Source organism: Chiloscyllium punctatum, chromosome 1 (assembly GCF_047496795.1).
Source record: "Chiloscyllium punctatum isolate Juve2018m chromosome 1, sChiPun1.3, whole genome shotgun sequence".
Lineage (NCBI taxonomy): Eukaryota > Metazoa > Chordata > Chondrichthyes > Orectolobiformes > Hemiscylliidae > Chiloscyllium > Chiloscyllium punctatum.
Window position 1 is genome coordinate 100,290,985 of NC_092739.1, and position 15,578 is coordinate 100,306,562.

Below are 15,578 nucleotides of genomic sequence, written 5' to 3' on the forward strand. Positions count from 1 at the left end.
GATATCCTCTCTGACCAGTATTGCAACTCCTCCATCCCTTTTACCTCCTTTTCTATCCTGCCTGAAGCATCTATATCCTGGGATATTTAGTTGCCAATCTTGCCCTTCCCTCAACCAAGTCTCGTAATAGCAATACCATTATACTCCCAGGTACTAATCCAAGCCCTTAGTTCATCTGCCTTACCTACTACACTTTTCACATTAAAACAAATGCACCTCAAACCACCTGTCCCTTTGCATTCATCATCTGATCTCTGCCTACTCTTCCCCTTACGCTGACTTCATTATCCAGTTTCTTATTGGCTTTAGTTACTACCTCCTTACAATCCACTAACCTCCTCACTAGGTTCCCAGCCCCCGCCACGTTAGTTTAAACCCTCCCCAACAGCATTAGCAAAAGCACCCCCAAGGACATTGGTTCCTTGCCAGCTCAGGTGTAGACCATCTGATTTGCAATAGTCCACACCTCCCCCAGAACCAGTCCCAATGTCCCAAAAATCTGAACCCCTCCTCCTGCATTGTCTCTAAAGCCACTCATTCATCCTGCCTATTCTTTCATTTCTACTCTGAGCACGTGGCACTGGTACCAATCCTGAGATTAGAATGGTGCTGGAAAAGCACAGCAGGTCAGGCAGCATCCGAGGAGCAGGAAAATTGACATTTTGGGCAAAAGCGTTTCATCAGGAATGCCCAAAATGTCAATTTTCCTGCTCCTCCGATGCTGCCTGACCTGCTGTGCTCTTCCAGCGCTACTCTAATCTTGACTCTAATCTCCAGCAGCTACAGTACCCACTTCCACCTAATCCTGAGATTACTACCTCTGAGGTCCTACTTTTTAACTTAGATCCTAACTCCCTAAATTCTGCCTGTAGGACCGCATCCCGTTTATTACCTATATCATTGGTGCCTATATACACCACGACAGCTGGCTGTTCACCCTTCCCCTTCAGAATTGTAGTAGGTTTTTAACGAGACAAAGGTCCATTTGCAAAGTCATCTGCTATTCAATTTTAACTGGACGGGAAGTTCAATGTTCCTTAGTAAACCACATGTGAAAAAGCTCCTCATCTCAGGGTAATGAACAGTCTACAGTAATTGTTATTCTGAAAGTAGAATTAACTGACTTTATACCTCCTTAAACAAACCATACTGCCAGTGGACGTAATGGGATGTGAGTTGACCTCTGCCCTCAAAGGAAGGAAATCTGATTGGCCAACAGCTCTAACAGTAGTGTGTGCTGCTGGAATTGCACAAAATTGCCGAAAAAAAGACACGATGATCAGACTCAGGCAAGTCCAAGGTTTTGGACAAGTAAGTATTAGGAATCTAGGGAGGGATACGGGGGGTAGGTTTTTGAAACCCAGACTAATAGATACGTACTGGGTATCAAGATCATTTCCTCAAATGTGCACAATATGTTCCTAAAATGGGTAAACCTCTCCTGCCCACCATTAAATGAAAGACCAGTAAAATAAAACAACCTGCCCACTCTTGTCCATCTGCTACCAACAAGAGAATTATAATCACCAAAGTGTACTAAGGGCCTTCAATGAGCAATAATCAGCCACTTACGAGTTACAATATGCCTAGGGTTGGGCAGCATCATGGGCACCTGAACAGTCACCTGCCCCTCCCCCTCCTTACATATTGAGGCTAGTTTGGGTATGCCTGGGAATATGGCCCCAGAAGAATTTTGTACTTTCCCTGAATAACATCACGGAAAACACATCTCATTGAGGCGGGTAATATCCAACTCAGAGAATGTGGTCCTCGCAATAGATCAAACAGTATTAGAGAATAAACGTTACGTAAAAAAATTAAAGGAAGGCATATTTTTTTCCATTGACAACAATAGTGAGCCACAGTGTTTAAGTTCAAAAAGGATCTATTTTGCAAAATTTTGATTTCTTTATCCTTGTACAGCATGTGGCCACCACTTGCAAGCCTTATATTTGTTGCCCATTCGTAATTGCCCTTGAACTGATTGGTCATTTCAGAAGAAACTGCTCTGGGTCTAGAGTCACATGTAAGCCAGACCAGGTAAGGATAGCTAATTCCCTTCTCTAAAGTACATAAGAAAACCAAACTGGATTTTACCATAAGGATCACCACTACACAATTATCGTTACACCAACATTAAATTCCAGATTCGGTTGAGTTTAAATTTCACCACCCTCCATTTGAATCCATGTCTCTAGAACATTAAAATATAATACTGTGGATGCTAGACATCTGAAATCACCACAGTAAATATTGGAGAAACTCAGCAGGTCAGGCAATATCTGTGGATAAAGAAACAGAGCTAACATGTTGAGTCTGATATGACTGTTCTTCAGAACTGAAAGTGTTTGAAAAATAATGTTTGTTACGCTCTTGAGAGAGACGGAGTAGGACTGAGTGGAACTAATGGTGAAAGCATCAAGGGTCGATGACTTAGGGAATGTGAATACTGGTAAAGGAGAGATAGAAATGTAACCATGTAATTGATAGGTGTTCAAATTGGAAATTGGGTCCGCTGTATTGACAGCAAAGTCAAGAAGACACAATTAAGATACAGCCTGAAGAGGTCAGTTATAACTAAAATGGAGAACAGACGACATCCTCTGAGGTTGTGGAGCTCAGTATTGCGTAACAGAGGCTAGGGCCAATGCAATAAGTGTTGTTCCTCCAACTTGTGCTAAGCTTCACTGGAACCCTGTGGCAGACGCAGAACAGAAGTGTTATCATGGGAGCAAGATGGTTTACTGAAAAGGAAAGCACTTATAGAGGAGAGGTGCTCCACAAAATCCTCATCCAGATTGCATTTGCCTCATCATTGTGCACTATGGAGTGCTTTGTGAGCAGCAAATATGGTAAACAAGTTTGAAAGAAATATAAGTAGAATATTGCTCCACCTGGAAAACATTTTAGGGCCTTGAACGGTGAGGAGGAAGTATGTGAATGGGGAGGTGTTACATCTTCTGCAATTGCATGGGAAGGTTCATGGGGGAATGAAGAAGCCCCAGAACTGATGGGGGTGTCACAGAAGGACCAGATCTCGCAGAAAACTGACAGTGGAGGGGAGGGAAAGATGTCTCAGGTGTGACATATTGTGGATGGGTGGTAGAAATGGGGAATGGTGATTGTTTGAATGGTGGAATCGAAAATGAGGATAAGAAAACCTGACAGTTGTTCTGGGAGAGACCAAGGTGAGAAAGCAGAAGTGTGGGAAATGGACTAAACATGACTGAGAGGCTGTTAACCATCATGAGGTGAATGATCAGTTGAGGATAAAAGAGGACATGTTGGAGGCAGCCTGATCGAAAAGGGATAACCGAGATGGAGAAACTGGGAGAACAGCTTGCAGTCCTCATAGGAAGCAGAGTGTAAGGAAGTGTAGGCCAGGTAGCAGTTGGAGTTGGTGAGTTTGTAGTGGATGTTGGTGGCCAGCCTATCCATAGAAATGGAAACAGTGAAGCAAAGGAAAGGAAGGGAAGACTCAGAGATGGACCAGGTGAAGGTGAGAGCAGGGTGGAAAATGAAAAAAAAACTGAGCGCAGGAACCAACTGCAAAGCCATCAAAGGTGAATTGGAGGAAGAGTTATGGATGGGGGACCAGGTAGGACTGGAACAAGGGTTACTTCATACACTCTACACAGAGACAGGCATAGCTGGGACCCAGCTTCTTTGGGACCAGAAGGAAATGTCTGAGAGATGGCACTCAGCCTCTGCAAGATGGAGGTGAGCATACCTGCCGTCAATGGCACCATCCTTATTGGCAGGTTCAACAATCAAATTTGGGAGTGCAGCAAGTTCAGAGGAAGACAGGTTAGGTGAATGAGGTGAGCAGACAAATTCAGATAGGGGATGTAAATTTGGCTGTTTTCAAAGATGAGGTCAAGTGCAGGTAAAAGACCAGAGGGAGCAGTTAAGGTAAAGGGGCATACTGAAAATGACTGAAAGAGTCTGTGTGATGGGGAGAGGAGTCCTCTCCAAAGAAGAGGGCACAAAAGCGAAGACAATGGATGAAAACTTCAATGTTGTGTCATGCCCGAAATTCAATGAGATCAGGGTGCAAAGGGATAAAATTAAGTCCTCTGCAGAGCATAGATCATTTGCATCAGAGAGGGGAAGGGCAGAGGGTATAATAAATACACAGCAAGGGGTGGGGTTGGAAGAAGAAATGGAGTCAGAGGAAAGGGGATGGGAGGAAGAATCTAGAGGGATGTCAGAGGGATGTTTTAGGAATGACAGAGCCAGTGAGTTCTTGTGGTTGTGTTCCCTCACATCTGAAAGGAAGAGAAAGTATTGCTTTGAGGCATTGAGTGAGATATAGAATGAACTGCACTAGGGTGTAGAGCAGTTTTGAAATAGTGTGAAGTGATTCTGATGAACAGCATAGTCGAGAATGTATGTGTGGCAGCACATGGCAGTGAGAGTGGATCTTAAGCTGTGGCCAAAACAGTTGTCCAAGGAGTATTATATGCCTCAGTAATAGCTGTCATTCTCGAAACATGAGGGATGAAATATCAGTTGGAATCCATGTGGGTTCAGGCAAAGATAGTTACTGAGGAAGGAAACTAGCTGGGAAAGTGACTTTTAGCGAGTTTTGAGAAGATTTGCAGCTCAGGTTGAGGTTCATGTTGAGGAAGGTGAGTTTTTGGAAACCGTGTACTGGAGATAGTGAGAACTGCAGATGCTGGAGAGTCAGAGTGGATAGAGGGTTGAGCTTACAAAAGAACAGCAGCTTAAGCAGCAACAGAGGAGGGAATCAACATTTTAGGTTGAAACCTTTCATCCCTTCCTCCTCTGATGCTGCTTGACATGCTGTGATTTCCCCAGGTCAACTGTCTATCCATGTTGGCAAACGCTGTTATCAAACATCAGAAGCAAAATTCAAAGTAATGAAGGTGAACGATCCAAAATATTAAAATGGAAATCCAGTTGGAGAGAAGAGCAGTATTTCTTCAATGAAGGCAAACCTGAAAAAGAAGTGGCAGTGAATTAAACCACTCAAAATAAAAGGGGAAGAAGAGTGATTGGAACAGGTGTTGAAGATGCCAAAAGCAATAGAAACACTGAACTGTTAACTCAAATAAAAATAAACCTGATGCTTTATCCAGACATATTGCTCACAGAGAGCATCGCTGATGGATGGAAAATCAAGCAACAGTGGATTCTGATTTTCTAAACCATGTTCACTGTGAGTCAGAGGAAAGGGGATGGGAGGAAGAATCCAGAGGGATGTCAGAGGGATGTTTTAGGAATGACAGAGCCAGTGAGTTCTTGTGGCTGTGTTCCCTCACATCTGAAAGGAAGAGAAAGTATTGCTTTGAGGCATTGAGTGAGATATAGAATGAACTGCACTAGGGTGTAGAGCAGTTTTGAAATAGTGTGAAGTGATTCTGATGAACAGCATAGTCGAGAATGTATGTATGGCTGCACATGGCAGTGAGAGTGGATCTTAAGCTGTGGCCAAAACAGTTGTCCAAGGAGTATTATATGCCTCAGTAATAGCTGTCATTCACGAAACATGAGGGATGAACTATCAGTTGGAATCTATTGGAGCTGCTTCTCATTGGAGCCAATCAGGGAATTGGCCTGCAAACGCGGTATGAGTATATCAGGTACCTACCGCAATCGCAAACCTCCGAATTTTATCCTTTTCACAGTTTTCAATCACATTTTGTAGATTGTAGCTGTCATGTGATTCACCATCAGTTACCACAACCATCACCTTCGAAACTCCTTTTCGCATTCCTCGTGCTTCTGTGAATTCTTTTGTCCTACAGTGAACACAATTGATTGTTATTATTCAGGTTTACAATGTTACATTCAAAGTAATTTGACTTAATTTGACCACTTAGATATTTTTGAAACCCCAGTTGACATTACTAGACCATCTTGATTATAAGCTTCCCTTTCCATCATTTTAACAGTGAAGACTGATGCAGGGATAGGAAGATGAAGTAGGCACCTTTCATTTTGATAAATATAGGACACTCCTTCAACAGTATCTCTCGTGTTATTTCTAAGAAATGATATGTGTGCTCCCTCAACCACTGAACTATTGTATGCTAACATTTACACATTCTCTACAAGAAGCTATGATCCTATGTTCTCATAGCTCTCTTTGCAAGAAATTGTTATTACTTCAAATGGCTTGATTTCTATCTCTGGCATGTGGAGCTTTTATTTAGAACTGGCCAGCAACAGAGATCATCACATTTTTCCTCAGTACCACATCACACAGTAACTAAGGGAAATGATGCTTCCCTCATGGTCAGATTATTTACTCTGAGCTGTATCCAATTAGAACCCAACAGGAAACTCTAACCACTTCAGTCATTTCCTTAGAAATCTCACCACTGATAACTTGTAATGATCATGTCAGAGCTAAGGGGAAATAAAGAACCATTTATGTGAATCAATCTGCCTTTTGGAATGATACATTTCCAGTCTTTTGGGAGGATTGAATTTGTGCTTTGCTGAGAAAAATGCACATTTTGTCAAAGCTTTTCTTCTTCCACTCTTCAGGAGAATTTGCAAGAAATACCAAAACAAAGATAAAACAGCATTTAAGTAGGACAGGAGAGTGCTGATTAGGTGGCAAAAAGGCTAAAAATAATTGCCTAATGCTCATTCCTGAGTTTATATGACGCACAGCAAGAAATGGTCTGATCAGGGCTGGTATTATCCCATAGGCTGACATTGTTGTGCCCTATTTCACCATCAGACTTGCATAGTGAACAAATAGCTCAGACCCTATTTGTGGAAGATAATATCAGTCTTACAGCACATCGAATGGTGGGTCGCTCAACAAGTATTTTGACCAGTGAAGGGAGGTTTGTGATCGACCAGAGTAGGGGATGCCTTGACCAATTTCTCAACTATGACTATAAGGCAAGGAAGCTCATTTGTTTCAGTATAGAACTTTGAAGACTTGCAGTATTTCAATAAACCAACTCACCACCACCTTCTCAAGGGCGGCTAGGTATAGGTAATAAATACTGGGCCAGTAAGCGATGCCCGTGTCCTATGGGTGACGAAACAAAATGTAAATGTCTTTATCTTCTATTTCTCCAGGTGGATTATGTTTACCTCCCTGACAAAGCATGTTTTCAAAAAGGAACATATAGTCTACGAGCTTTCGTAAACATCTATCAAAAGAAGGTAATGAGTTCATAAAGCAACCTTAGTACTGTCAAGAAACTGTACTCAACAAGTATGTTAATTTGACAGCTGGTAAAGCTCCATTAAAACTAAAGGATTGTTGTTAAAATGTTGCTAATACTCTTCAGGAAATGGCATCAACTGCTCCAAACTGATCGCATCAATGTGAAATCAGTCCCATATTATGCAGTTGACTCTGACTGTCCCTTGACGATGAACAACAGACACTGTGCAGGTTATTTCAGTGAAACACTTAGCATATAATCTCAATTTTTATAGCCCTACTGGCAAGCCAGCATTTTTATCCATTGTAGATTCCACTCAAGTAAGTGATAGTGAGTTATCTTCATGATGTTGTCGTTCCATGCTGTGTAAACCCACTCACAAGGCTGTTAGGGAAGGATTTGTTGGGCTTCTGATGCAGCAACATTGAACGAGCAGTGGTAATCCCAAGTTAGTATAATGTGAGGCTTTGAGAAGGAACTGTAACTGACAATTTCCCACACATCCGCTGTTCTTGTTCTTCTAGGTGTCGGATGTCATGAAGGACCATTGAATAATGTCACCATCTGCCACGGTAGGATTTGAAACCAGGTCCCCAGGTCTCTGGATTAATAGTCCAGCAATAATAGCACTATGCCATCACATCCCCAAGGTTACCATAATGCAACACAGGGATAAGACATAGAAGTGGACGTAAGGCTATTCAGCCCATTGAGTCCAATCCGTCATTTAATCATGGCTGATGGACATTTCAACTCCACTTACACAAACTCTCCCTGTAGCCCTTAATTCCTTGCAAGATCAAGAATTTATCAATCTCTACCTTGAAGACATAGAACATAGAACATAGAACAATACAGCACAGAACAGGCCCTTCAGCCCACGATATTGTGCCGAACATTTGTCCTAGCGTAAGCACCTATCCATGTACCTATCCAATTGCCGCTTCAAGGTCACCAATGATTCTGACTCTGCCACTCCCACAGGCAGCGCATTCCATGCCCCCACCACTCTCTGGGTAAAGAACCTACCCCTGACATCCCCCCCATACCTTCCACTCTTCACCTTAAATTTACGTCCCCTTGTAACACTCTGTTGTACCCGGGGAAAAAGTCTCTGACTGTCTACTCTATCTATTCCCCTGACCATCTTATAAATCTCTATCAAGTCACCCCTCAAATTCACCGTTCCAATGAGAAAAGGCCTAGCACTCTCAACCTATCCTCGTACGACCTATTCTCCATTCCAGGCAACATCCTGGTAAATCTCCTCTGCACCCTCTCCAAAGCTTCCACAACTTTCCTAAAATGAGGCAACCAGAACTGCACACAGTACTCCAAATGTGGCCTTACCAAGGTCCGATACAGCTGCAACATCACCTCACGACTCTTGAATTCAATCCCTCTGCTAATGAACGCTAATACACCATAGGCCTTCTTACAAGCTCTATACACCTGAGTGGCAACTTTCAAAGAGCTATGAACATAGACCCCAAGATCCCTCTGCTCCTCCACCTTACTAAGAACCCTACCGTTAACTCTGTATTCCGCATTCTTATTTGTCCTTCCAAAATGGACAACCTCACAGTTCTAAATGGGGCCTAACTAGAGCTTTATAAAGTCTCAGAAGCACATCACTGCTTTTGAATTCCAACCCTCTCTAGATAAATGACAACATTACATTGGCTTTCTTAATCACGGACTCAATCTGCAAGTTAACCTTTAGAGAATCCTGGACTAGTACTCCCTGATCCCTTTGTACTTTGGCTTCATGAATTTTCTCACTGTTTAGAAAATAGTCCATGCCTGTATTGTTTTTACCAAAATGCAAAACCTTGCATTTGCTCACAGTGCATTTCATCAACCACTCTCCTAAACTGTTCTAAATCTTTCTGCAGCCTCCCCACCTGTTCAGTACTTCCTGCCTACCCACCTAACTTCACACCATTGGCGAACTTCACCAGATGCCCCCAGTCCCTTCATCCAGAATATTAATATATAAAGTGAACAGCTGCGGCCTCAACACTGAATCCTGCAGGAAACCACTTGTTACCTGCTGCCATTCTGAAAAAGAACCTTTTATCCCAACTCTGCCTTTTGTCAGACAGCCAATCCCCAATCCATGCCAATAGCTCATCTCAAACATCGTGGGCCCTCACCTTACTCAGCAGCCTCCCATGAAGTACCTTATCAAAGGCCTGTTGGAAGTCTAGATAGATAAAATCCACTAGGCTTCCCTGGTCTACCTACTTGTTACCTCTTCAAAGAATTCTAACATGTTTGTCAGGCACAACCTCCCCTTACTAAATCCATGCTGACTTGTTCTAATCTGACCCAGCACTTTCAAGAATTTAGAAATTTCATTCTTAATGATGGATGCTAGAATTTTACCAACAACCAAGATTAGACTGATCAGCCTATAATTTTCCATCTTTTGTCTTGATCCCTTCTTGAACAAGGGAGTTACAACAGGGGTTTTCCAATCATCCGGGACTTTCCCTGACTCCAGTAACTTTTGAAAGATCACAACCAACACCTCCACTATTTCCTCAGCCACCTCCCTCAGAGCTCTAGGGTGTAGCCCATCGGGGCCAGGTGATTTATCAATGTTTCAACCTTTTTAGCTTTTCTGGCACTTCCTCTTTTGTAATGGTCACCATACTCAAGTCTGTCCCCGACTCTCCTTAATTGTTGGAATATTACTCATGTCTTCCATTGTGAAGACTCATGCAAAGTACTTATTACACTCTTCAGTTATTTCCCTGTCTCCCAGCACTAGCCTTCAGCATCAACTTGGAGTGGTGGAATGTCTACTTTTGCCTCTCATTTGTTTCTTATGTATTGAAAGAAAATTTTACTATCATTTCTAATATTACTGGCTAGCCTAGCTTCATACTTGATCCTCTCCTTCCTTATTTCTCTCTTTGTTATCTTCTGTTTGTTTTTATAGCCTTCCCAATCTTCTGATTTCCCACTGCTCTTGGCCATTTTATAGGCTCTCTCTTTCTCTTTGATACATTTCCTGACTTCCTTTGTCAGCCAATGCTGTCTAACCTCTCCCTAGATAATCTTTCTTTTCTTTGGGACGAACCTCTGTATTATGTCCTCAATTACACCCAGAAACTCCTACCATTGTGACTGTACTGTCTTCCCCACTAGGCTCTGCTTCCAGTCAATTTTGTCAGTTCCTCTCTCATGCCCCTGTAATTACCTTTATTTAACTTTTTTTTTTGCCTTTGTGGTTCCTCAACTCCACCCACACAGACTCCACATCACCTGACCCTATGTCATTCAGTGCCACAGATTTAATTTCACTCTTAACTAACAAGGCAACCCGCCCCCTCTGCCCACCTCCCTGTCTTTTTGATAAGTTGTAAATCTTTGGACATTTAACTGTCAGTCCTGACCCCCCTGCAACTGTGTCTCAGTGATGCCTACCACATCATAATCATTCACGATGATTTGTGCCAGTAATTTGTCTATTTTGTTACGAATACTACGAGTTTTCTGGTAAAGTGCCTTAATGCTAATTTTCTTATCCTCATGATTTCCAACATCTCTAGTAATATGTCCTAAGTTAACCTTCCTTTTTGCTTCATTCCTAGTCTGCCTTGAACTTAAACCCTGCACACATGCTAACCTGCTGCTTACCTTTCTACTTGACCCCATACTCCCTTTTGCTTTCCCTTTCCCTTCCCCCTGACTCACAAGTTTAAAGTCCTAGTGACCACCCTATTTATCCTTTTCGCTGGAACACTGGTTCCAGGTCGGTTCAGGTGGAGCCCATCCCATTGATACAGATCCCCCCAGTTCCAAAACTGATGTCAAAGTCCCATGAAATGGAATCCCTCTTTCCCACATCAATCTCTTAGCCACTTGTTTACTTCCCTAATTTTCTTATCCCAATGCCAATTAGCATGTGGGTCAGGCAGTAATCCAGAGATTATGACCCTTGATGACCTGTTCTTCAATTTCCTTCCTAGTGCTTGATAATCCCCCAATTAGGTCCTCCTTCCTAGGCTTACCTATGTTGTTAGTGTCAATGTGGACCACAACAATTCGATCTTCTCTGTCCTGCTCCAATACCCTTTCAAGCTGGTTGGAGGTGTCCTGCACCCTGGTACCGGGCAGGCAACACACCATTCAGGACTCCTGATCTGACTTGCAAAGGATACTATCTGTTCCCCACTAAAAGAATCCCCTCTAACAACTACTCTTCTTTTTGCTCCCCCCTCTTGAATGGCCTTCTGGGCCATGGTGCCGTGGTCAGCTGGCTTATCCTGTCCACAGCCCTTTTTCTCACCCACACAGGGAGCAAGAATCTCATGCCTGTTGGACAAGGTGATGGTTCAATTTGCTGCCTCTGTGTGTTACTGGTGGGGTGAGTGAATGTTGAAGATATAATATTTTCCTCAGTAATTATACCTGTCATTCTGTAGTATTTCCACTTCTACTTAGTCCTTGCTGAGGGTTGTTTGTGGTCACTCACAGCCACCAACCTCCTTTGCCTTAGCTTTGTTTTGGGGCTAACTGGTGACTTGCGGGAGAGGAGACATCGCAGTAGAATATCATCAGAAAGCTCTTATATCTGCTCCTAGACAACAAGAAGGTTTACTCATTTTGGAAATTAGTACAACAACATCAAAGCTGTTTTATGCTAAGGGAAGTCACCCGTACTTTTCCATGTCTTTGAAAGCAGCATTAGAACGCTGAATTTGACTTGGGTATGGTTTGCGAAATCAGGTGAACATTATTTAAGAAGGCAAATTGTAACTGGGACTTAATGTTTTTTGCAGAGTAGTTATCAAGCTTAATCAACTTTTCAAGTAATAGAAAATATAAAATAGCTTGAAACTACGGGACTAAAATGTTTGAGTAGTATTCTTCTAAGAAACAGCTTCCTTTATCAAACCACTTACACAGGTTATCTGCCCTGGCCATCTGGATTTGTTGGCTTCAGAAGGAATCTCTCATTTGAAGAAGATAAGTTAAAAGTGACCAGAATCAAACACAATGGATAAAAGTTTGAATAAACAACAGAACAACATCCTCCCTATAGTAGGTTGACCAGAATTGTACGCAGTCTACCAGATATGGCCTTACCAATGTCTTACACAGCCATAACATGACTTCCCAACTCCTGTACTCAATGCTCTAACCAATGAAGGCAAGCCTGCCAAACACCTTCTTCACCAGCTTATCTATGGTGCTATTTTCAAGGATTTACGTACCTGCACTCCTACATCACTCTATTCAACAACACTCTCCAGGGCCATACCATGAACTGTGTAAGTTCTGCCCTAGTTTATTTTACAAAAATGCAATACTTGACACTTATCTAAATTGAACCTCATCTGCCACTCTTTTGGCTCACTGGTCCAGTTGCTCAAGGTCCCCTTGTACTCTGAGATAACCTTTGCTGTCTACCGCACCACCGATTTTGGTGTCATCTGCAAGCTTACTAACCCTATATTCTCATCCGAACCATTTATATAAATGATGCACAACAGTAGACCAGCACTGATCCTTATGGAACACTGCTCATCACAGGCCTCCAGTCTGATATGGACTGTTTCATTCTCTGAGCAGTCATGAATGGTACTGAACATTGCGCAATCATCACTGAAAATCCATGGAATATGGATGAGTCATCTACTAAATACACGTAAATCAGAATTGATGTCGAGAGTGTGGTGCTGGAAAAGCACAGCCGGTCAGGCAGAATCTGAGGAGCAGGAGAATTGACATTTCGGACAAGCCCTTCATCGATTCATTCCTGATGAAGGGCTTTTGCCCGAAATGTCAACTCTCCTGCTCCTCGGATGCTGCCTGATCAGCTGTGCTTTTTCAGCACCACACTCTCGACTCTGATCTCCAGTATGTGCAGTCCTCATTTCCTTCCTTTCATCAGAATTAATGTTTGATGTGTTCTATAAGGTGTTGCAACATAGTTTATCTGTTACTCATACTCGCTTCATATTATGTTTGGACTGTTAGAACACCTGGTCTAGCCTACATGTCACTCAAACCCACAGCAATACGAGTGACCATTCACTATCCTCTAAGAAATTTGGGATGGGCAATGCATGCTGCCCAAGCCAGTGACAGCCACATCCCATGAATGAAGAGGGCACATGTGTAACAGCATCTTGCCAATTGCCCACATATGTGGACTGTCATCTTAGACCTGTAGCTTTAGAAGCCTGGCTGTCTTAATTAGACATTAAAAATGGCCACTCCAGGAAGGTAATGCCAGGGTCTGTTCTGCAAACCTGGAAATTATCCAAAAGCATGAAAATAATTCATCAAGAAGATTCCACCTGTTAATTCTTTACAATGCACCAGGCTAATTTTGTTGCATTAATATGATAACAAAACATATGTGACTTAAAGAATGGCAGATAGTCTTTTGTGCATTTTAATCTGCTCATTACTGGGCAAGTCATATGAACAGAGTTGCTGATTACTAGGCTAATGAAAGTCAGATACCAGGAGTACCAGACTGCACTCCTACAACTTGTAAGCTCCCATGCATGTACACATACAAAATTAGCTACAGGTTTAAGACCTACTGACATAATTAAGTGAAAAGAACATGGAGCATGACCGTTGCATTCATCACTTTATTAAGTTAATAGTTGTTACCAATGCTGTATTAATAACCAATAGATACAGTACAATAACTAACACCAATCACAAAAAATTAAAACCAAGGTACCCACCATGGAAATGATCAGTGACTACACTTTTGACCATTCCTGTTGCATTCAGAAGTTTCTGCTCTCCAAGAACTTAGAACTTTGCATCCTCTTGAAAAATTGATGCAGTTCTGTATAGTCTGTGCCGACAGTGTATACTCTGTTCACTTCCAAACTGCTTGTCTTATTTTTTGAGGGAGTCAACATAATGGCAAAAAGCTCATTCTGAATGAGCATTGTTGCCTAATGTAAAGGAGATAAAGTGCTGATATTCTTCCTGATCGTGAATGGTTTCCCTGCACTTTGCAGAGTTTAATCACTGATCTCCTTATTAGTCTAGAAATACTTTATCTCATGGAAGTAATGCTTTTGACAAATCTGTGTTCTTCAGACAGGCCATCCACGTCAGATCATACTTTCGAACATCATGGCAAGATTCTTCAAAGAACACAGCACTTGCAAAGAACTAATTTGGCCATTCTTTTGTAAAAGTTGTTTCCAGACAAGTCATACTCATTACTCAAGTGACACTTTTTCACAAGAAAGACTTGAAAAACTTCAAGTTTCCTGTCACATGTGGTGCTAATTGCTTCAGTCTGCCTTTCACTGTGAACTGACAAAACGTCTCTTTTTACTCCAGGTTCCTGTCAATGTTGCTCTCAGCTCACAATTGTGGTGCCACTGAAGGATTTGTCCTCTAAAGCTTCAATAGTGAATAGTTTCAGAGCTTTGTTGAGTAAGAGAAAGCTAAGTGTAGCCACTTCATTTGAAATCTCATCTCCCCCAAAGAGTATGAAGAGTATTTTGAAGCAGACTTCCTTACCTACAATTTGAAGTGTTTTGCCACAAGTTTCCTATATTTCAGCAGGATAAAAACCAAGTTGACAAATAGCTACTTTGTCACAATATGAATCAGTGGAGTGCATTCCTCCAAAGAACAAAGGACACTCCAGCACAGGAACAACAGTCGCTAACAGAACACGCCAACTGCTAACACAACAGTGCCAACACCAGATGCCATTTTAAAGTAAATATCTTTTCCCCCTAAATATTCCATATCCGTCTATTCCCTATCTATTCATATCTCTGTTAAGATGCCTCTTGAATGTTGCTATTGTATCAGCCTCCAACACCTCCCCTGGCAGCACATTCCAGACACTTACCACTCTCTGTGGAAAAATACCCCTGCCTCTCACATCTCCTTTAAACCTAATCCTTTTTACCATGAACCCAGAGCCCTAGAAATTGTCATGTCTACCCTGGGAAAAAGACTCTGAAGATCCCTTCTATCCATGCCTCTTATAGTTTTATAACAGGTCGCCCCTCACCCTTGAATTTTCAAGTGAAAACAAAGCAAGTTTGTCCAATCTCTCATCACAGCCAATAACCTCCGAACCAGGCAACATCCTGGTAAACCATTTCTGTACCCTCGCCAAAGCCTCCACTTCCTTCTGGTAGTATGGCGACCAGAACTGTCTGCCATATTCCAAATGTAATCTAACTAAAGTTCTATACAGCTGGAGCATAACTGGCCACTTTTTCTACTCTATGCCACAACTGATGAAGGCAAGCATGCCATGTGCCTTCTTGACCACCTTATGTTGCCACTTTCAGGGAACTGTGGACCTGTATACCAAGATACTTCTGTATGTTATTGCAACGAGGGGTTCTGCCATTTAGTCTATACTTTCCTCCTGTATTAGATCTTCCAAAACACATCACCTTA

General features: G+C 42.2%; 1 protein-coding gene across 1 annotated transcript in view; it reads right to left on the bottom strand.

Moving 5' to 3' along the window:
• Positions 1–15,578, bottom strand: part of itga1 (integrin, alpha 1) — a 222,579-nt gene that overhangs the window by 122,989 nt on the left and 84,012 nt on the right. Inside the window, exon 8 of the mRNA XM_072571632.1 lies at positions 5,615–5,765. Coding sequence (XP_072427733.1) covers positions 5,615–5,765 — 151 coding nt within the window. The remainder of the gene's footprint in view (positions 1–5,614; positions 5,766–15,578) is intronic.